Source organism: Opisthocomus hoazin, chromosome 5 (genome assembly GCF_030867145.1).
Source record: "Opisthocomus hoazin isolate bOpiHoa1 chromosome 5, bOpiHoa1.hap1, whole genome shotgun sequence".
NCBI lineage: Eukaryota > Metazoa > Chordata > Aves > Opisthocomiformes > Opisthocomidae > Opisthocomus > Opisthocomus hoazin.
The window spans coordinates 33,578,653-33,602,562 of record NC_134418.1 but is presented as its reverse complement, the minus strand read 5'-3'; the positions used below and the strand labels follow the sequence as shown (position 1 = coordinate 33,602,562).

The window sequence follows — 23,910 nt, the reverse complement described above, 5'->3', positions numbered from 1 at the left end:
ATTAAAATGGGGGGGGGGAGTGAAACACTTGTTTATTAAGATACAGTAGCTTCAAGAAACAAATTGTTCTTTCAGTTAAAAAACATGGGTTTTGATAAGTCTACGAAGTCCTTCAAAAGATGGAAAGTTCAAAAGTACCACATGCCAGCAGGATGCCTCTTTACAAAGGGCCGTGTAACATGGTAGAATTTAAAGCACAAAATGCGTGCAAAAATTCTTTAGAGAGGAAACAAAGTACCTGGTTTCAGTTACTTAAAAATTACCATAGTTTACTGACACAGCTAGATTCTACCTGCCGCAGTTGCGTTTTTAAATCATCAAACAGGGATGCCTTGGAGCCTGACTCTGTAATGTGCAGAACAGGTAAAGCTTCCATTAATTGCCTGGATTAATTTGTATTGTTTGCCAGATCCATTCGTCTGAGTATCTTACCTGACTTACTAGAATACTAAGGCCCATACTCAGCAGCTGAAGAAGTCTGTGGGAGCCTTTTCAACAAATTCAATATGCACCATTAACTGGGTAACCTAGCTTCTCTCCAAAGTGTCAGTAAGACGAGATATCAGGCTGGAGCCCAATTATGTGCACCTTGGTTTTTCAGTGTCCAATATAAGACACATTGCACCTGAGTTTCAAAAAATTCAGGAGCCATAACTTTATGTGCACAGATGCTGTAACTAGGTATCTGAATTTGAGGTCCACTAAAGGATACTTTCAAAATACAAGTAGCCACTTTGGAAAATGTCTCAGATGATTTCACCTGAGAGTTTTTTCATCAGAACACACTGTTTTAATGTTACTGGGTCTTCCTCTGGAGGTTTTTTTTACCTCACATACAATAATGATCTTGATAATGGTCCAATTATACATTTTCAAGTAATTAGACACTTTCATCTAGGTAAATCATTTGTACAACCAAGAGATTTAAGAAGTATTTCTAACTTTCTTCACCAGCTTCTCACTTCGTGGAGGTTGAGATAGCGGCTAATGAGAATAAGCTAATTATGACAAGGTAAGTTGAAGGTTTTAAATACTTGATGCCAATACTATTTAATAAAGTAATTAGCATGCTGTTTTCAGGATTTTATATGCAATTCTGCATTATTAGCTCTTAATTAAATTGTACTTTGATGAAAGAGGTTACTATTACTAAGTAGCTAAATGACCTCGTTATTCTGCAGTTAACAGAAATAAAATCCTGCATTTCTTTTAATTAAAGGTAAAAAAAACAAACCAAAACAGGCCAATTGAAACAGAACTAATAAACACCCTACCGCTGCATATGATATTTTTCCCTGGATTTTGGTCAGACATGGTTCAATAGAAAACTTGTTGGTTCTTGCACTTTTGCCTAACACTTAAACACCAAGTTGGAAGAGCTAAGTTCTCAGAACACAACAGAACTCAAAGTAAAAAACAAAGTGGCCCTAAAATGCATTTAAAATTTCTTCATATTTATCCAGTTAAATTCTTGAGATCTGGTGATTGTTGATCAGGCAGTACAGCAGGAAACTGAGGTTTGTTAGCCACAATGCAAGAATTCAGGCAGCTGTACTGCAAAGTCACACGCACCCCAAACAGCTCCCTCAGCTCCAAGCACGTTGGGCCATCTCTCAGGGTGACAGTGTGGTTCAGTGTTCCAGTTCACTTTGGGGCCACTTTGCTGTGCCTCCTTAGTCTGGCTTGTCTCCATCGCATCCCATCAGCAGTAGATAAATTCTCAGGCCTCAAAAACTCAGATTCAAACAATAACCTTAAATGCAAAACTTTTATGTGTCTGCATTTCCTCATTAGACAGCCCACACTTCTACAGCTTTGGATCTTGTTTGGTTGGATGTGCAACATTTTGTCATAGAGTTTGAAACAATGGCGTGGCTATTAAGTCTAACGGTGCATGTATTTCACAGTTATCCAGCTCAGAAAGAACAAAAGTTATTATCCAAGCCCCTAGTACCACGCTCATTATCAACAGCATGTTTGCTGCTTATTTAATCCTTCCTCCCACGCCAACTCCAGCTTTAGCTTTCACTACAGCCAACAGGCACAGCAAACAGAGTTTGGCAGGAGGACAAGGGCTGCTCTCCAAGCAAGACAGTCCTCTGCTGCACGGGCTGGCCATGAGCTTCCGCTGTGGCACAGCCTCCCTTACCCCGCGTGCTGCCTGGCTCTGCTGCTCAGGGCCCTTATAGCCCGCTGTTGGCAACAGGCGGCTCTGTACGGCCACTCAATGCCAAAAACACCTAAAAGGTTCAACACTGGAAGAATTTCTAGGCCTAATCGCTCAGCAGCAGAGACCACGGTGGCCTCACCTGAATGCACAGGAAGCCGCAGCTGGGTCGCTACACCTGCTCCACTCTGATGAGTTTGTCAGAGGCGACATTACTTGGTCCAAAATGCCAACGCTTTCAGAGATGCAATTTATATTTCAGGTCTAACTTTACACTCATGGCCTGCATGCAAAACCAGAAATTTGTTCCATAAAATCTAGTTTCCTATAGAATAGTTTCCCAAATTGCTATTCCCACAGTGCAACAGCCTGCATTCCCTTTCACACTGCTGCCTAGGACCTGCCCTCCCCATCAGGTCTCCAAAGCACATCCTTCCCTTCTCTCTCTATCCCACACACACTGTCTAGATGAAAAAGGGACAGTACGTGCTAACGCTAGCTCCATGACACAGCACATACATTAGCCAGGGGCACGTCAAAGTGAAGGATAAATGCAGAGCTCACTCTGAAACCTTTGCTTCAGCGCAGGTGCTGCTTTGCGTGCACGTCTTACCCCATGCTGAACTCCAGGACGCCAGCAGAAATTTAACTGTCTTTGAGAACTGCCCATATCTGTCACATTGGGCCAAAACTGGCCAGCAGGCTCTAACATCCTTAGATTGATCACAGAATGGTTTGAGTTGGAAGGGATCTTTCAATTCCAATGATTCAAAGATCATCTAGTCCAACCCTCTATCATGGGCAGGAACACCTTTCACTAGACCAGGGTGCTCAAAGCCTGGTCCAACCTGACCTTGACACTTCCAATGATGGGGCATCCACAACTTCCCTGTGCAACCCGTTCCAGTGCCTCATGACCCTCATCATAAAAAATTCTTTCCTTATGTTCAATCTAAATCTACCCTCTTTCAGTTTAATTGCTGGACTGAAAAAGGCAAACAGGATTTGTGGTTTGTTCGCTTCTTAGTTTATTCCCCCCTTGCCCCAGGAAGACTAAAGCTTCTAGACAAGCACAATATTTATGTTAATGCCTAGTTTTACATATTAGAGAACAAATCAAGTGCAAATAAACAAAGACCCAAACCCTCTAATTTATATAAAAACCACAATAGAGCTGGTTATTCTCCCTGTTTAGTAAAGCACAACAGAGTTAGTACATCACTGGCATGTTAAATAAATCAACTACTCCATGGGCTGGGCAACACACTGATGGCACAATCCATTCACAAATGTTTCTTAGTTGTTTTTTTTTTTCTTAATAGATTCAAAAAGATTCCTGTGCTTCTCCTAATACTGTACCTGATTAAAAATATCTATCTAGCCTTGCCCCTTTATTTGTGGTGACTTGAGGCATACCGAAAGCTCTTTTTCTGTCTGTGCTCCATCTTTATTGACAGAAAAAAAAAAAAAAGATCTTTGACCAAAAAGATTTTCATTTATTCCTTCTGCCTGAAAGCTCCATGGCAGAAACAGCTGAGAATTCAGTCTTCAGCTTGCTCACCAGCTAAGGGTCGCAATATTTATTTTTTTCCTTCTCTTTATGAGTAGCTCTAAAGTTGCTGAATGAAATTCTCCCGCTACATCAGCATTGGTATCAAAGAAATGACAGAAAAAGAGAAAGCAAGACATGCTTGCATAAAATAACAGATATAACTCTTTTCTCAAGCCATATCTTTTATGATTATATGTAGTCAATGCAGAAGAGACATAAGAACTTACTTCTAGTTAATAAAAACTTGGACAGTTTCACTGACTCCTATATAGTAGCTAGTCTAAGGGATGTAATTAAGCAGAAAAAACCCCAAGACTTTAGCAAGTCTTATTAACAGGACATTAATAAGAGAAACACGGGGGGTGATTTTGTTAGAAGTGTTAATACACACTTTTCCTGGTTTTTCATGAGTGTTTGTTTTTCTAAAAGACAAGATTACCGAAAGCAGATCTACGTAGATAAATATCCCAGCTGGCCAAATTTTACACTTGCAGACTCCAAGCGACACACAAGAATCCAAATTGAGCTCTGCATTTAATTGTACTGTAAGAGACTGAGAATATATCTTGGTACAAATTCCCTGCCAATGTTATATTCCTTCCAATAGCATATTTCATACCCTTTTGCCATATCTAATTTTTAAAGACTTACATAATGCTTTTACTTCCTTTTCAGTATTAGCTTCTGTTCTGCTGCTTTCATTGGCTATTCAGCCTACACTTACATATCTCTGTGCCCTACATTAACTATTTTTATCCATCCTCACTGTTTATACCCTGCAGACATCTGCAACCTAGTGCTTTCTGCTTTGGTCATCATTACTTACTAAATTCTTTAGCCTTTATTTTTTCATTTTTTGCTCAGGCATTTCCTGACTATTTTTGTGTCCCTATGCACCCTCTAAGGTTTCTGATTAAGTGGTACAGCACTGAGCACAATATTGTAGAAACCTCCTCAGTCAGTAAGATGAAGTACTTTCCTGATGTAAAATGATATTTTTCATACTCTGCCTAAATTTCAAACTAATTTACATTACAGACTCCGGTATTTCGCATTCATCTTGTTTTTAGGATATTTTCAGGATTACCATTTTCATCATTTCTATTACCTTTAATGATGGCAATGAGAAAGGACAAGGGATAACAGAAATGTTTTGCACCATAAAATCACCACTTTTATTTAAATGCAAAATCATTTTCAGCCTCCTTTCCAGTTCTGTTAGAGTTCTATCAACGGCAACTCTGAGTTATCTTTAGTTCAAATTCGCTTTAAAATGGAAGCAAAGACACTTGGGGTATTCCCAGGGCTGCTAACGCTGAAAGGGCAAGTGAACAGGAGCTTGATATAGAGCTGTGTGGCTTATTAGCTCCACAAAAATGCAACCGGTGTTCCCAGACCTAACCCATTACCTCTGCAGAGCACAGCAGGGCCTTTGTCGCATGAATTTACTGACTTGGGTTGGAACTAATCTGTGGAGCCTTACTCTGCGCAGTCACCGACTTTTTATTTGTCCTTTCCACTTATTTGTATTTTCAAATGTATTGTAGTATGATTTTTGCAATAGAAAATGCTATTTAATTTATGATTTATTCCAGATACAAAACTACATTTTAAGGAGCAATACTAACTTGTCTCCAGGGTTGTAAAGTATCAGAAAGAATCTCCTGAAGAGTAAATATTTCTAAAGATTGGCCGTAAGCTTCTTATGCCCTGTCAAACATAATTTTTAAATAGGGAGTAACACTTCCAACTTGTAGAAGTGTTGAAGTTTGCACAGAAAAAGAAACTGGAATTGGAAATAGATATGGCATTGTTATTCCATGAGGGATTAGATATACACTTACAACCAACTGCTTCTCTTTTACTTTGTTTTGTAAGCATAATCACCAAGACTCAGCTATATAAGTGCATTGGCTTCTGACAGACTGAATGGGTAAGAAGAAAGGACACTTTCCATGCAGCTGTATCGTAAAAGAAACTAATGAAATAGAGTCCCACTTCTACCCTCATTTTCCTTTTTCCTGGACTGTGTCTTCTTGATGTGACTGAAGATCGGAAGGAGGTAGGTCTAATTTTGGTATCATGTTTTACAGTTAATTGCTTTGATTTCCAGATCTGTCTGCAGTGTGTGTTTTATTTGTTGGCTGTGAAAATTTTATTCAATTCCGCTAGCAGCAGGAATTGGATGCCTAACTTGTCATCTGGAAAAGCCCAGAATAAATCTTGCAGCAGCCACTAGTACAGTGATGAATCTGTACAGCTCAGTGGTAAGCTGTAGTTGCATTATTATTATTTGTATTATCAAAGTGGTTTTTGAACAAAAAGGACAGAACTAAAAAGCCTCTGACCAAGAGAACTTGCAGTCTAAGGAAAAGAAGGGCTGACAGGATAGCTGAGGGATACACTGCCAGGAGGCTGGAAAGTAGTTTCAGCACATAACTGTTAATTATGCTTCCAGGCATGCCGCAGGTGGAGCTAAAATCCTGCCCCAGGTCTGGTGCCTTGACTTTGCAACAGCTATGCCCAGCAAGTGCCTTCTCTCAACTACTTTCCTTGTTTTGCTCTCTGAACATTGTTACTCAACAACGGGCAGCTTTTAAAATACTAATCCTGAAACTCTGAAAAAGCTTTTCCAGTGGAGACAGATTACCCAGTAGATTTGAACATCGTACAGTGCACACTAAGGTTTCAATATGTCTTGACACACATTTCACTTGCTTCATAAATTTTGGAATTTGGAAATTGGCAAGTTTTGCTTTCACAGCCAGATGGCTCAACCCAGACAGAGCCAAGCTTAGGTTACACTGACAATACTCACGCAGAATCACATCCATTTCATCTCATCCATTGAAGTATTCATGTACATTCTTAAGGTATTAGCTTCTGAGAGGAGAGAGGAAGATAGAACTTGCAAACTACATGGCTGTGAACCAAAAATGATCACTGAAGGCAGGCACACTGGGTGGCATTCGAACACACAAAATAGGTTTGCCTGGCAGTCCACAGAGATACTATGTGGAACTTGGCTATTATTAGACACACAGTTACCACGCAAGGTTTTTGTCTTTATACACCATGGATAAGCTGTTAAACAAATCTTGGCACTAAGTTCATTCCACGGGGTTTGGTCGTCCCTAGCTCTGCATAGGTGCAGAACAGGAGGGGGAAGCACATGTGGAATTCCCAGCCTTGCCCCGGCAGTCCCAGAACTGTCACACCCAAGGCAGGGCCAGCTCTCCCGCATCCCCATCACCCCTTTGCAGCCACCCTCCTCTGGCTGAGGACTTTTATCTAGCTTTCTGTTTCAGACATCAGTACACTCATTTGAAGAACAAAAGCCGGGCTCTATCGAGCAGCTGTTCTATCAGTTTTACCAGATTAAAATTCACAGAAGTTGCTACATAAACCAAATTGCTTTTAGAAGTTAAATGTTAAGATGGCTGACTGGTAAAGCATTCTATATGATGGTAGCAGCCCATAAAATACATTAAACCATTTTAATAACTTGTTTTAAAGTTATATTTTAGTTCTGAGATCTAATTCTAACTTCTTCTGCCTCACAGTGCATCATATTCCACACTACTGTATCAGAAACAATTCACTCAAGAAGTTTTATCAGTCTTCCTAAGCCACCAGACAGCTACAGAAACACCACAGTTGCTAATATACCTTTTCTTTGACTCTTTTTATGTACAGAATGTACTTTTTACTTATTATTTCACCCAAATTAATATAAAATACCTTAGCAGCTCAGGTCAAACTAAGAAAAAAATACATGTATACGCGCTGTAAGCACATTCAACAACAGCAAAAAGGTACTATAGCTAATGGATTGGGAATGTAAAATGATTTAGCAGAACCAAAGTTCTTAATAATTAATTCCTTGTGTCATTTAAAGAGGTGACTAAAAAGATATTTTGAATCTCCCCAAAGGAAAGATTTACAACTCAGTGCAACCAACTAGAAGTGAGTATCTCTGGTGGTTCTACAACTGACACATTTCATGACATCTATTATTTCTTTACTGGTAACCTTCTAATGTGATCCTATAGATAAAGAAGCAATTAACTTAGAGAATTAGACTTCCTCCTGTGACAGGAAACATCATGTGTTTTGGCAGGCTTTCTGCAGCTTTTAGCCATTCTGCCTTAACACAAAATACATCTAAGAGTCTCTTCTGAGGCAAATATTTACGTCCTTCCTATGCAAGAGTAACTGAAAAGACATGTCACTGTATTTTTAAAATTTATATCCAAGTGGTATGCTTTATCATGGGATGTTCCGATTTCTTTCCACATATTCTGGGATGTTCCGATTTCTTTCCACATATTCTACACAGGGTGAAAAGACACTTAATGGGTTTTAAACAACTGTAGTAATTTAAGCTGTGGTGACTAATGTGGAGAAATTCGTAATATAGTGAATAAACAGTTAGCTCCTGGGGGAGATACCTGTTATTCAACAAAAATCAATTATATTAAACGACAGATTAGGTTACCAATGCACTAACGAAATAGCAAAAAAGTGACAGTGCTGGCTTTAGAACATTGAAGAAGACTGATCTGACCAAATGTAAATGTTTGTATGTGTTCTTAGTCACTCTAAAAGCATTTTATGAAGAAAAGAAACAAATATATACTTTTAAGGTGCAATTCACTTAGCAAGTGCTTGCCTAAAGCTGAGCTATTTTTCTGTGTTGTCTACTACAGAAAGTTAAAGGACTAGCTCCAATACAGATATCTACATTCCAAACCTCAAAATCTGGGCAAGATGAGAGACTGTGCAAATGATGGAGACTAAAATGCTACAAATTTATTCTTTCTGGCTAAATCCTCTCCATTATCACAATGCCGTTGCACACAGATAATACACAAAGAGGCTAGCTCTTGTTGTCCAATTTTTCAATAACTCTAATGCTGAAAGACTGGAGATTCAAGCTTGTATTGCCCATTTCAATGCACATATACTAAAAGATGCATTGCCCAAGCACTCACAAAACAGAACGAGAAAAAAATATGTATCATCCCCCTCCCAATAACGGATATGGTTAATCCAAAGTTTTTTCCTTTGCAATTATAAAAGAATAATTACAAGTGTAGAAAAAGATTAGGTTTACACGACGAAAGCAAAGAGATCCCAATCCTGACTTCAAATTTAAAATGTCTCTTTTGAAAAGCACACAAAGGATAGACAGTCAAGAGGAGATCACACAGTTAATTATTCGGAAAAAATAATTTCACAGTCTTTCAATTTTTCATTTTGAAAATGTGATCAGCTCTCAAGGAAATACAGAAAACACATGTATTGGGGAAATGAAGGAAAAAGGTAGACCAACTTACTGCCTAAACCACCAGCACTGCACAAACTGCCAATAGAAAAATAAACGTATTTACTTTCCACTCTATTATCAGTTGCTTTTCCCATGAAAAAATCTCAATGCTTTATAGTCATAAAAATTTCATGAAGAGTAACTGTAACAAAAAAAATAAATTAGTAGACCATCAGCCAGGAAAATCATGGTCTATTAAGATAAACTTACTCTGTGGATATCTAGATAGCTTTTCTCTGTATGTCCATTTAAGTGAATTGTTTGCACTGCACAGGTTCTTAGTCTTCTAAAAAGACACAACGAAAATAAAATATAACATTGTCACAGCATAATGGTCCCTCCTGCCTGACAGACATTAGGAGAGAAAAAAATTACTGAAAAATGAACATTAAGATTACATTACCAAGCTTATTTTCAGAGTGGGAGGCAAATTAGACTATGAAAATGTTCTCTTCCATTATTTCTATTATACCAGAGGAAGATAAAGTAAATAAATATGAAGATGGATGGTTATTGTTGATGCACAGTGACAGCCTCTCAGTATGTTACATTGAAGAACTATGTACTATCAGCCCAGATTTTATACAGTGACAGGCAAATTTGTAACAATCAGGTAGTCTAAAAATGTTTCAAGTTGTTTGGGTCTTTTTTTTTTTTTAATTGAAGAAGTTGCGGTGAAACTAAAATAAACTTCATCTGTTGTTTAATAAACAAACTATTTATTAGTTTTACAAGACCCAGGTTGATAAACTACACCGAAAGATTTTCAGAAGTGCTCTTTATACTTGTGTCCCTGACACTATAGACACTCAAGCTGAAGTACTACCACTTTCCCTCATCTTTAGAAGTACAGAAGACGCTAATTTCAGAGGGTATGCTTTTGACCTGACCTCTTCTGAGGTCAATATATAACACTGATAAAAATTTACCACTAAACCTTATGATAGCACATTTTGTAAGTGCTCAACTCCAATGCACAAACTTTAAAGAAGACGGCAGTGTAGCCTAATGTCCAAATATTAACTATTCCGACCACTCTGCAAATCTCATTTAGGTATCTGATGAAGGAATTCCCTTGAAAATCTGATCTTATGTGCAATCAGGATCTCCCTCCTCGGAGATAGTCAAAAGGCGCCTGGACATGGCCCAGCTTGAGCATGAGCTTGAGGGGAGGTTGGACCAGGTGACCTCCAGAGACGCCTTCCAACCTCAACCATTCTGCAATTCGGTGAATTGCAATGTAGCGATGACCCTGTACTTCTTCAGTCCTACAGGGTATCTTTTGTTACCATGGCCCTGTATTTTAACTCCTACAAAGAGAACAGTACAGACGTAGCTTTCAACTTGCTCACCTAACTTGTGCCTGAACTTTAAGGGCCTAATTAATCAGCCCTTCTAAAGAGAATCTAGGTTCTCTATGCACTTAACAGGGAGAAGCCTTTGTCTCAGAAGACCAAGACAAATGCTGCCTTCTTGAGTTAGGTAGTGAATCATTACTGAGTGACTATTTTTGCTGTCAGTTCTGCATTCACCCTCCAGTATCAGAATTCTGTCCTATCCAGAGGAACAGGCAGAACAAATCCCAGAGGTTCTCTGGATCTTGGGAACTTTCTGAAGTGTTTTAGGTTACTTGCAGTAATAGAGCACACGTAGAAACATTCACCTTACTCTCAGCAAGCTCACAGTCCTACCAGATGTGAGTATACCTAGAAAATACTAAATAGGAGACATGTCAAGCAAAATTAAAACACAAAAAAGCATTGTACCGAATTCTATATTGCTAGTATTTAGAATGGAAGCTTAGTAGAAATGAGTCAATCTTGAGTACTGAAATTATACAAAGTCTACATTTAGCAAACTATTTTCACACTTGCAGCGCACAATTCTGTCAGTCAATGCAGCAGAACTCAGTAAAACACTCCTGCTTAACAGGATGTCATTTATCCACAAATATATTTCACAAAACGGATTTTCAACTACTGCAAATTGATTTTTGTTTCATTCCTTCCACATGTCATTGTGCCACAGAGGATAACTCCTTTCATATTAATAGTAATGAAGATGCATTGCATGTGACAGCCCTAACAACACGTTTAATAGAACATTTTAACTTTAAGTAGATGATGAATCAGAAGGGAACACTTTTTCAGATTTCAATGTTTCAGAACACAGTTCTGTATAAATTACATTATCCTACTTAAAAGTTATTTCCACTTTGATACTATCTCTATTTAATTTGACAGTTTCATTTTGGAAAGATAACATTTTGACATACTGCAAATTATTCTCCCAAAACAATACAGTTTATCCTTTTGTATCTGCTTTAATCAAATTTGTCTCAATAGCCTCCTGTTTCTGGTCAGTAATTCTGGCAATTAATCATCCTAACTTACCCTAAAATGACAATCCTAAGGTGTCACTCACAAAGAGAAACAATACAAAACATACTGTTTCAAGCTGCTACTGCACAACACAGCAAGAGATTTATTCAGGCTGTATTTCAAATATTTTGTTATCAGAAACCGCTGCTTCTGCAGAACAGCAGTTTCACCAGTGATGTGGGTCAGACCGTATTTCTTTCTTGCAATTTGAGTTTGCACTTAGGCGATTCTCAAAGTATGCTCACCCTCACCTAACTCAAACGCTGCTATCATGTTCTACACAGAAACTCCATTCATTGAGTTTCATCTTCACTCCAGCTCTCCCCCATGCAATTTGTTTGCACAAGGAAAACACCTACTTATCTATGAGTTATATCTTATTTACAATCGCATGTGCAGCGAATGCTTTGGAAAACTGCGTATGCTGCAATTTTAAAGCAAATTGAAGTGTAACTACAAGTTCAACCCTTTTGTTTAAGGAAGCAATATATGCAGGGTTACTGCAGCTTGACAAATACATTAATACTGAAAAAACAATAACCTAGTTAAAATTGAAACAAAAATGACCCTTAACTGCATGCAGTGCTGTCATTGCCCTTCCTTTTCCCAGTTACTCTTTCGATTATGAAAGTTCTAACACAACATTCCCCTTTTTTAGCACAAACAGGGAAACAATCAGCGTCTTACAGATTCTTAGCTTCCAGACCAACTACAGTTGTGCAAGGTGATTTCTAAACACCAGCTTTGTAACAACACTCTTAAAAAGAAAGCACAGTATACAGTAAGAAATAATGTTAAGATGTTACTCCCACTGACCTGTAACTACCACCTCACTTGAACAACACAACAGAGTGAAAAATGAACTTCAGGAATGTACAGCTTGACAAATTCCGTTTTACATTTAAAGTCATTAGCAACAGAACAAGCTTTTAAGACCAATATTAACACAAACCTTGCTTGCAAGCAAGAGCCATAAAACAGATAAGAAAGGTGAAACACTGCAACAAACTCCTGACATCTGAAATCTATTTCAAACAGCTAATAATCCAGTCTATTCTTCAAAATTTATGTTGACATTTACTATTGCTCACCACATTTACCTCCTGCTTGTAAGACTAGCAACATACACATGACATATGAACAGCTCTTGGGTCCAGCCCTGAAGCCCTGTGCCGTTTTCAAATGCCACTGAAACACGTGCTTAGATGGAAGCTATTGTCAGACTACAGAGTTAAGCACTCTGCAATTACGTTTAGAATTCCGCGTTGGGTGGGCTGCGGTGTGTGTGAAAACACTATCGCTCTTACCCCCCTTTTCTTTACCAGTTACTTAGCAACTAGTGGTCTTTTATTTCTTTTTGGGAGACTATTTTCCATATATAGTAAGGGAAACAGAATTCAGAGGTGCCCACCAACCCATTTATAGAATTTAGCTCAGCAGGGACTTGTGTGTCACCTGAGAGAAAACAAGTGATAGTAACCAGGGATTCATCTTATCTTACATTCTGTTCTAGTACAGGTAAGAGCGACACTGCACAGACTCTCCTCCAGTCTGGAGGCACAAGGAACAGCTACACCTGGTATCAGTGACTACTCAAAGCCAGACAGACTGCCTTCTCTCTCAAGGCCCAAACTTTGCATTGGTACTTACTGATCTGCATCCTCCGTGAGTTCCAACTACTAATAAACTGTTCACTTCAAGATAAAAAAAATGGCACTTTGCTGTAAATGACCATTAGTTTGTGCACATACTTTACCTGTACATCGTTGGTGTTCATTCTTGTTCCCTCCTTCCCAACGAAGATGTCATCTATGTCAACCAGAATGTACCTATCCAAGGACAGTCTGAGCTTCTTTCCAGACAGGAAAGAGATGGCATCTATGAAAATCAGCTTGTGCAGCCAAAAATTCAAGTTATTGCCGAAAAGGACTCGTTGAATCCCATCGTGGAGCCCCAGGTCATGAATTACTGTGGCATAGAGAGCACTTTTAGCAGCAGATGGTGAAAGGTTTTCTGGTGTCTTTACTTTTGCAAATATCACTGGTTGATAAGCAGTGTGATTAATCTGGAAAACCGCCCAGTCATTTCCAAGCAAGGGACCTTTCTCAAGCTTAGAAGATTTAGTCACATGGAGCAGTGGGGAATGAGGGTTAATGCAACAGTCCTTAATACCCAGATTGCTGTGGACATGGAAAGGAAAGCCCTTCAACTGAAAGCTCTGCAAGCTGTTCTCATTGCCTTTGTGAAATCCAATAACACCTACACCATATTCTATACAGTATTTATCTAGAAGGCCTCTGTTCCAAGAGTCCATATTCACATATTTTAAAATATTTTCATATACTATGAGAGCATATTTGCCTTTATTTTTGTCTATAAGCACTGGGAGGTCACCTTTCCCAGGTGCAATCTCAATGTGAAACTGAAATCTGCTAGATTCTAGAATGGTTATTATATCTTGTCCTAATGTTGAGTACTGACTTTCCACAAACACCAGCACTACAAGATCTGTCCTCAGGGGATCAAAAGGCTTCATGGTCTTCATCTCCATCAGCTTGTCTGGCAACAGTTGAAGATCACCACATTCCACTTCTGAAGAGATTTCAGAAAGTTCATTTTCCTGTTTGTAGCCATTATACAAGTAGTACGCAGAAATAACTATGCTCACCATACAAAAAGTGGCCAGCAAAATAACTGTTCTTTGAAAATGTCTGTGAAGTTTCACGATAAAACTCATGTTGTTTACTTGCCTTAGATTGTTCTTGACAGCAGCATTAAAAACAAACACAGATTCTCAATAACTTGTTCCAGTCCTCTGAAATACTTATGTCACCATTGCAGCACACACATCTATCTTCCACAAAGCTTTACAGAAGGTATAGTCTAGAAGAAAAGAAAATCAGAGATTTAATCGAGGCATCACACTTGGGAAGTATCATCACACTTACACTAATGGTGAGCAAAGAAATCACTGCCACACAGAGGTTTGGAAACAAACAGCTCAAAACTTCTATAGTTGCTTTTTGAAATTCTGCATTAGTAGTTTTATTTCTTCCTGGTCCCACTAGTTGCCACGCACATTTGAATGTCCCTAAATCTCACAGGCTCCTTACCCCAGAGGATCAAGCAAAAGATGGTACACACAGGAGGCACTGAAAAGCAAGGCACAGCAGCAAAGAACTTCCTGTTTTTCTGAAAAATTTTTACCCAAGTATAAAAGTTAACTCCAAATAGACAACTGCTGACAACCTAAACATTGAATAAAATTTATACCCTTCCTTCTTCCACCCCCAAGAAGCTGGGGAACATCAGTCTACATGATTAAATGAAATCTGTCTTATACTAACTTTTGAAGAACTGAGAAATTCTTAACAAAACGTGCACATTTTAACTCTGCTGTATACATACATACTGATATACTCTGTATTACAAGCATTATGGAGTATTTTTAAAACAAAACTACACTTTCCTCTGCAACATTAGAAGTAACTAAATGGTATTTTATTGGACTGTGTGCTGTTTTGCAAATTGTTGGAAGCACTTTGTATTTCTTTTTGTTAGAAAAAAGCATAAAATAATTCAGCTCTTAAATTTGCGAAAAGAGAGTAATAAATCAAAAGCTAACTTAAGAGGCAGATCACCTAACCATATACTTATGCTTTGACTTGTCCCTACGAAAAGCAGTCATTTTTCAAGCCAACAGTACAATTGCTGTCAAAAGTTTCTAGTAAAACAACTGAACGATGTGACAAGCATAAAATAATTAAGTACCTTTAAGTTATAACGGAAGGTTAACAGCAGATTTTGAAAAATACTAGCAGTATTAAGATCAGAATATGCTATTGTAACTTCACAATGTAGTACACATCCATTCCCATTTGTAAACGTGACCAGGATAAGCCAGGTGCATAATGTTAACATGGTCATTTCCCAACTGAGTGCTTAATCCTTCTGAGCTCAGTTTTTTTAAAAAAATAAAGTAGGGCTTAAAAAGTGAACAATGAGAAGGTCCAGAAGTATAAGCAATACCAAATACAAACTTTTCTACACAGATCGACAGTGAGAATTAAAATTTTCTTTAGAGATCATGACAACAAATGCTATCTACTCAGGCTCTAGCCCATGTTTTGCAACCTTATAAGGCTTACTGGGTTTTCCTTAGAAATTTTGATTCCTGGACTGGCTGACAACCTTCAGTACTGAATCAGGGAGCAGATGATTATAGAAGAAATACAGTGAACTTCTGATCCCAAAGAAATTTAAGATTAATTACATATTAATACAGGGGATAAAAGGAGAGGTTGTAACAAAACCACCACCACGCACACAACAAACAAAACCCAACAACATGTCATGTACTTGGGCCACTTAACCACTTGACAAGAGCTCCTCATCCTGCACTGTAAAGAGGGTGGTCTTTCACTCTAGGTTTTAAAAAAAGTTCAAAAATATGATGTACTTAACAGCACTCATGTAACTTCCACAACCTTAGTTACATCCTAAAGATTGATCCTCCCAGTGCCAGGTACACGATGAGCATGAAGTCAAAATAAATGAGTAGGAAAATGAGATAAGGGGAAAGAGACAAACTACATGGCATCCTATTTAACAAAACAGCAAAATTAAGCACCAAGAGTAAGTGTACATAAACTGCCTCATTCATAATTAAGATTCCCTTTCAACCTGCACCTCACAAGATAAGCATGCTTTCTAGATATATTCTACTCTCTTCACCTTCTAATCACAGATACCAGCATATTAACCCTTTCTGTTCTGGGTGGACTTACAGCCTTGAATATCATCTGCAGCTGCACAAAGACTTGCACATAGCTTTTGGACAGGCGAATTGGCTTTCACCCAGGCATATAGGCTCATTAATCCGCATTAGACAAAAATGACACCATCCCAGTTTCTAGAGGCATGTATCTAAAAAGAAGTTAAAGAACACATGAAGACTGAACAACAATCTGAAAGTACCTTTAGCAGAACTCAAAGAACATTTTTACACATTGAGATGTCCGATCCTTGTCAGGCTAGCTTCAAAAATATCAGTTTAGATAGTAGAAAAGAGATATTTAATATGGTAAGAAGGTGCTCCATCCTCAGTGAGTAAACCTAGAGAGATGCTTCCAGACAGATGACTTTTTAATCACACAAGCGCAAAGGGTTCTCTTCATTTTGCATTTCCAATTCAGCTGCCTAAATGCCAAAAAACTCACAATTCTAGTGGCTAAAATTAATACTTACTACATTCTGTAAAAAACCTGTGCATACGCCTATTTATCTTCAATAACCACAGACCTGGCTGGCTTACCTCACACAGAGCTCGGGCCTGGTTTACACAAGAGCTGGGAGCCTGCAAAGCAGAACTCTCCCTGACAGAAGTACAATGAATCACTTCTTTGAATGACATAAAGTCAACCAACAACCACAATGCTTGTCCAGTTCTTTTAGCCCTACGCTCCACTAACATGGCCCCAAAGTACCCCTATTCTTATGACAGAAACCCCCAAAGTCCTGTTGAGAGGAAGTTCCCAGCAGTGTGATTTCTTCACCAGCCTATGCTTCTGAGCAGTCACCTGAACCTGAGAATCCTGCCTGGAGCAGGAAAATTTTACAGCGACCTAAGCTCATGGCAAGAAAGCGCTGATTAGACAGAGCCATTTGAATGAGGTATTACAGAAGGGTTGCAACCCAAGGGCTGCTGAAGTGCACAGCAGGAACACTTGAAACATCTGCAGTGAGGACACAGTTCTAATGTTGTTTCATGGAGCAGAAAATCTGGAGCCAGCCCAGAAGCCTGTATTTTCTTCAAGAAAACCTCTGTCATTTTATCCTTAGCTCCTAACTGCAGGTACCTCCTGGGACTGCGGAGTGCAGCTGTAAGGAGGAGTGAATGGAAATGCCAAGACAGATGCAAGGTTTGACTCTGAGGAATGAGGAATTCTTCAAGACCCAGCAGGACACTGCCAGACTTGGCATTCTCACCACTGAGAAGACAGGAAGGAAGGGAAACGGAACAGAATAAAGTGCAAGATTTAAATGCATGTTCTCTTGAATCAGCTTGATGCTTACGTAATTTTCACTTATTTAAGGACTATTTTGCATGGCAAGAGTTCAAAGGAACACTGAAAGAATAAAACAAAAAAACCACAAAGGGAATAATATCAAAATAGTTTCAAAGCCTTCACAAAGTACAGTTGCTTTCCTAGAGGAACAGCAACATTTTACTCTGAGCAACAGTACTTGCAGACATTCCACTGGTATTTTACAGAACCATGCTAAAGTAAATCATTGGGTACCAAACTTGACAGTGGTGCAGAGATCTTCAGGGAGCATGACCCAGAACACGGTGTGGCACCTATCAAGGCCACTATAATGATCTTTATTACAGCTTTAGACATGGCTTCAGGGAAAATGGTCTTTGTTCGCTATCACTTCCAACAGTAAAACCAGACAGAGGCATAATTCAGAATGCATCAAGAGGGTAAGCCATTAGAAGCAGCATTTCAGAACAGGACAGTACTTATGGAGTCTTATTTTCGTGACGAAAGAACGCAATAGTATACAAAAGAATGAAAAAGTCACAACAGCTTGAACTGCAACATACACAAAAAAATCCAGGTATAAGAAAAAGCCTTAATGAAAAAAAAATAAGAATCAAAGTCTAGAAACTCTTCAAAAGAATTCAAGCTTGTTGGTATTGTTTCAGTGAAAAGTGATGAAAAAGTCCTGTAGCTAACATAAGCAGTCTTAGCTCACTGAATTCAATGGAGTCATGTGGAGTTCAGTGAAAGGAGGATATGGTCCCACCTACCCCTCAGATCATATGAAAAAGGTTGTCAGCCATTATACAAACTCAATGTTCCACAAAGGTGATGTTAAAATAAGCTTTACCTATAAAACAATTTGTATGGTATTTTTCCACTGTCTGAAGCAATAAAAGCTGCCTCATTGTTCTTTATCTAGAACCTTAGTATTTTAGAAGAGTCTGCATTTGAGCTCCTACAGAATTTTGCATTTTCATGCCACCATCTGAAAATTCAGACCAGAACCTCTTACCTGTGTTGTTCCAAGTATGAGGTATCAAAATGCCTTCTTAGCGTGAAAATTAGCATCTTTGAGCATTTAGAATTTTGCTTTTAACTTGTGGACTCACTATGGAAGAGAAGATCTTGCTAAAAGAAAGCTGAGCCATGGAAATAAGCTTTGCATTTTATTCCAAACACAGCAAGGCTGAATAGTATTCTCATCTATGGTAGAAGTGATTTCTGCAGCCCAGGGCTAGTTCACATGAAAATCTTGTGAGTACAGGAAATAAGCATCACCTTATTAACTGGAAGATTTACAATTCTAAGCAGTACTGCTGGGTAGTCACAACTGCAGGTATCTTCAGACAGCTAGCATGAAACAGATGCAGTGGAATAGACATCTTCAGCTGTGGGATCGTTTGGTTTTATTTGTTTTGTTTGGTTTTTTAATTCACTAACAAGGTAGTACGGATGAGAGAACAAATTCCCTGATGAACACCACAGAGCTGAACTGCACCATAAGGAGTCTGGTGAGTTCCTACCATTTGCAGCTTTCTTTAGTTTGTTGTTCACTGCTAAGCATAAATGACCAAACTCTTCGCTTCTATAAATCCTTTCAGCACAATAACCCTAATGGCAACATTTACATGAGACCAGCTGGGGACAGCCTACTAATAAGGTGCAGCAAGTGAACATAAAGAACATGAAATTGCAAGTCTTGATTTTTGTGTTTTCGGGCAGTAAATTTTATATAATGAACACCAAAGCAGCCTCCTCAGGAGTCGTTGTGGTCAGCCTGGAGCCCAGTCCCCGGGCTCAGACTCCTGGGCGGCCTCTGCCAGTCTCCGCTCTGTGAGTGTCATGGCAACCCCGCAAACATTGTGCCCTCCTTGGCATAATCTTCGCACTAAGACTTTCATGGTGCACACAGCTCCTTTCCATGGGCTTTGTACCACTGGCTTTTCCACACAGCAGAAAAATACTATTCTCTGGACTTAGTAGTCAAAAAGAAATGTGCTTCTGACCCTTCAATTTCATAACTGGTGCTAATAATTTCTGGAACTAAAAAAAAAATAAAAAAATCCCTCAAATGATATCAATTTGGGGTTCATGTCATCACACAGTAACGAATAGATGCTCAAACAGGAAACCAGGTACCCACACAAAGACAGACACATAAAACTACAATTTAAAAAAACCCAACTATTAAAGTTGTATCATGAATGTCGATAAGATTCTTAAAACTAGAAGAAACATTTTTCTTGAACTCAGTTGTGTTAAAAACTATGGGCTGAGCTAAAACATCCACAAGCAAATGAGAAATAGCTTTCAAATCACATTTTTTAAAGACCAGTAAAAAATAAAAGTCTGGTTTAGCCTTACCTCAGGCCTGTGCAAGGGCAACCGTTTACTGCAACCCTCAATTAGAAACAATAGAATTGTGTTATACTCATATACAGGCATAAAAAGAAAATATTGTTAAAGGGTAACAAAAGTCCTTTTCATCAAGAACTGCCAAGAATGGAGCAAGTTCAGGATTGATTAGTCATCAGTATTATTCAGCTATATTCCATTTGTCTGGTTACATACACCTGGACATATTTTTAAATCTCTTTCTCCTCTTCTAACAGTCCCCATCGTTAGATTCAGTTCTGTTCTTTACCAAACTGGACTCTACTACAGCACCAGCAACAGACTCCTGATATATTAAATGAAGGATAAGTTTTAAACGCAGAATGGACAAAACCCAGACATGTTGTTTAGCATGTTAATATGGACATTTAAATCCACGCTGATTAGAATGTTATTTAATTGCTTTGAACATAAAAGCCTGCTTGGGCCAGCCACTGTGAAATACAACCTCAGAGGAAGTATTCTGAAGTCATTACATTAGTGTTACTAAAACGGAAATCTTTAGCTGTACGAATGACGTGGTAGGAAGCAGCAAAGTGCATTTGAAAACAGCCAAGCCTGGGAAGGATAGCAGCGCTCAGCTTTTTAAATCTATTATGAGAATATGAAACTGGTCTCCAGACACCGAGTACCCCTTCTTACAACATTATTCTACTGACTGAAGTACTGAAGCAGGGATAGCTCAGACAAGCAAATCCAGAGAGAGAATGAGATCTTACAAGTGCCTATTAAGCAGGCATTTTCAGATGGTGATGTGAGCCACGAACTGTCACAGGAAGTCATCGAGACCCTTCCGTATCACATAACAAACCCCGTAACGTGTGAATATTGAAGGGCTTACGTTCTCTCATGTTTGTTTTAAAAAAGGGGAATGGCTCAGGCAGAACAAAAACTCTGGTAGATAGACAGGCTCTATCAAGTCCTTGGGGCAAGCAGTTTTCAGCTCCTGTTGTACCTATGTTACCCTCAGCTCCACACTGTACTGCTTCATGCATTACTAGAGAACCTTACAGGATAGGATTTCACACATCAGAATTTGTCGTTAAAAGGTATTTACAAAGATTAAATACATGGTATTTTAACACACTTTAAAAGAAGGCTTGGCAGACTTTAACAAAGTACAGAAGTTCGGTTTGGTCTTCAAGTTACTGCTTCACCTTCATACAATACTTTCTACCAAAAGATCTTAAAACACATTGTATCTCACGCAATTTTTCTGAGACAAACCCTTTCCAGCAGTTGTGGAGCCATCGCTATTTAAATAGCAGACGATCTGCTCCAGGTCTTTAAGATCAATGTACGGCACGTTCTCTCGTCCATGCTCCTGCCACTACTTCCCCCCCCCCCCTTCTCCCACAGCTGCCGAGCACAAGCCAAGTGTGAAGAAAGAAGGCAGAATTCGTCACCGTTCCTTCCGAGAGACCTGAGCGGTGGCAGGGAGGGAAACCCAATTTCTCCCACTTTCCGCTTTATTAACAAGAAAAAAAACATATCCACCACAACAAAACACGCAGCAGTTACCGAGCACGCCAGGCAGCGAATTCAGCAACGCGAAAGTTTTCTGCCATTCCCCCAAGGCCGCGTGTGCCCGCCGAAACGCGCAGTCGTGCGCACCGATTGCTGCGCGGGGAACCCGAGCAGCTGCGCGCCCCCGCAGCGATTCGCAGCGGCTGCACCGCGGCGGCCGGTGGCTCTGTGCCCTGACACCGCGGCGGCCGGTGGTTCTGTGCCCCCGGCGCCGCGCCCACCCTACGCCCGCGGACACCAGAGGGCGGCCGCGCCGCACGGAGACAGCCAGCGAGCCCCGCCGGCTGCGGGTCGGCGCGGTACCGCCGCGGGCAAGCGGGTGCTCAGCCGGCCGGTGGGGAAGAAAACCAAACCCAGACCCGCAGGAACGCCACCAAACCAACCCGAGAATGCTCCCCCGCGCAGCGGGACGCTCCCGGGTGCCGGAGGACCGCCACACACTCAGGCACACCGGGCAGCCGCCCCGCTCGGCCGCGCTCCCGGGCCGGCCCGGTGCCCGCCGTAGCCTGCGGAGGGGCTCGGAGCAACTTCGCGGGGGGGGAGCTGGGCCCAGCGCCGGGCGGGCGGGGGACAGGAGCGCGCACCGCCCGCCCGCGGAGTTGGGAGACTTCGCCCCCCCGGGCCCGGGGGCACCGCGCGGAGTAGCTGCCGGCCCCGGCCGTTACCTCCAGGCGCGCTCCGCCGACATGCCGCCGCCCCGGGGCCCGCCTGAGGGCGAGCGCCCGCCGCAGCTCCCGCTCTCGTCCGCCGGCGGCGGGCGCAGCGAGCTGCCGAGGCTCCTCCGGGGAGAGGCAGCTGCACCCGGCGGGCGCGGCACCGCCCCAGCCGCGGCCCGCCCGCCCGCGGGGAGGTGCGGCGGGGGCTCCCCGCCCGGGGGTGCGAGCGCCGCTCCCCTTCCCTCCCCTCCCCTTCCCTGGCCTGGCCTGGCCCTCCCGGAGGAGGGGCGCCGCGCCCGCAGCTCACCGGCGAGGGGCGGGCGGGGGCTCCGCCGCGCCGCCTCCTCGCCATTGGCCGGCGGCGGCGCTGCCGCTCGCTGCTCGCTGCCGCCGCCCCCTCGGGAGGCTCGGCCGGGCCGGGCCGAGCCGGGCCGGGGGAGGCGGGGCGGGGGCCGAGGTCTCGGGCTCCTGCCGCCCTCAGCGAGCCGCGCCGGCCTCTCCGCAGGGGACCGAGGGCCGCGACTCCCGCCCGCGGCGACTCCCGGCGACCTCCCGCAAACCGCGAACTCCCTCTGTTGCGGGTTGACCCGTCCGCTGTACGAGTCGCGCAGCGCTGGACATTCCGTACGGCCAGTTACATTTTCTCAAGACAATTCGGGGTTAAAAATCTCGACAGGACGCCGAGTAGCGCGTTTGCAGCCTCGCCGCTGTTCGTTGCGGGACTTTGTGACCCGGTCTCCGGCGGAGTTGGCCACACCGCGGTTTGGACTCGGCGCCCTTCGCTGCGGAGATGGGGCCGCTCCCTCACGGCGGGCCGGGGAGTGGCCGTTCCTTGCCGGGACCCCGGCAGCTGACTGCTCGCCTTCACAAACGGGAAACAAAATCAATAAATTTTACAAGTGCCCTCTTGATCTAATTCACTTCCCAACTGTGCGGTGATCGTCAGCTCACCTAATGGCTGGTAATTCGATATACCAGATTAACCCCACCGCTGGCAGTCGTCTATCCAGACCTTTCTTTCTGTGACTCACTCAGAGGCAGAAACTTACAGCAAAAAAGCTAAAGTCCTCTGAATGTTCCTTTCCCAAACATCAGCAGAATTTACAGCTCTTGACTCAGGAACATTGCTATTTACTGCTTTTTCCTCCTTTTTCTCCCTTTCATTCTCATGACACGCTCTGAAGGAACATCCCAAATTTTAATGTCTTCTAAACTAAGCAGCAGCGTGAGGTCCCGTGAGCTAGACTTCCAGAAGGACAGAGGACTTGTTGACACAAGGGCTTACTCTGCTTGAGGGTATTAATCCATGGACTAGATAGTCCATCTGAAATCCCGTCGCTCTCTCAATATTCTGCACACAGGGGTTTGCTCCCGTACTCAGCTTCTTGACCGTGTGGATATCCTGACAGTCTTGTTTTGGGGCCTCTCTGTCATGAAGGATTTTTCCTACAACATGCTATGAGGTACGGGGTGGAAGCCTGCCAAAAGCGCCTGAAATTCTTGGATGTGAGTTCAAACTCACAAATGTGCATGGTTTGCTTCCTACCATTCTTTCTGAGTAGCTGGCACTGCTTTTAACTTCTCACCGGCCAACATGGATGAAGTGTTACATACCGCTTGTCCTCATAAGCACTTTGATGCTCACAGAGATGCGCTAGACATCTCACAGCTGAGGGCTTCAGCACTGCAAGTCAGCAGCTGTAGTACTGAGCAGTTCTGGCAGGAATATTAACAGCTTTGATCTTTCCTGGTGCCACTTTTCATTTTTTTTGCTCTTGATTTGTCATTGCGGCATGAACTGGGCATGATGTCCTAGCCATTCTTTTAGCAATACATCTTAAAACACCGCTGTTG

The 23,910-nt window shown here is 41.5% G+C and overlaps 1 protein-coding gene across 4 annotated transcripts in view; it reads right to left on the bottom strand.

Annotated features, from left to right (window-relative positions):
* LOC104331173 (bifunctional heparan sulfate N-deacetylase/N-sulfotransferase 3) overlaps positions 1-22,190 on the bottom strand; it is a 73,955-nt gene extending 51,765 nt beyond the window's left edge. For 3 of the 4 annotated variants that reach the window (XR_012763993.1, XM_075420888.1, XM_075420890.1), the window contains exons 1-2: positions 22,066-22,190; positions 13,186-14,312 (exon numbers count right to left, since the gene is read on the bottom strand). Coding sequence is in view for 3 of the 4 variants with exons in the window: in XM_075420888.1 (XP_075277003.1) it covers positions 13,186-14,166 (981 nt within the window). In the remaining variant the exon portion in view is untranslated. Of the gene's footprint in view, positions 1-13,185; positions 14,313-16,216; positions 16,382-22,065 lie in introns of those variants that run through there. The other variant, XM_075420889.1, reaches the window with a different exon arrangement.
* Between the last annotated feature and the right edge of the window lie 1,720 nt (positions 22,191-23,910).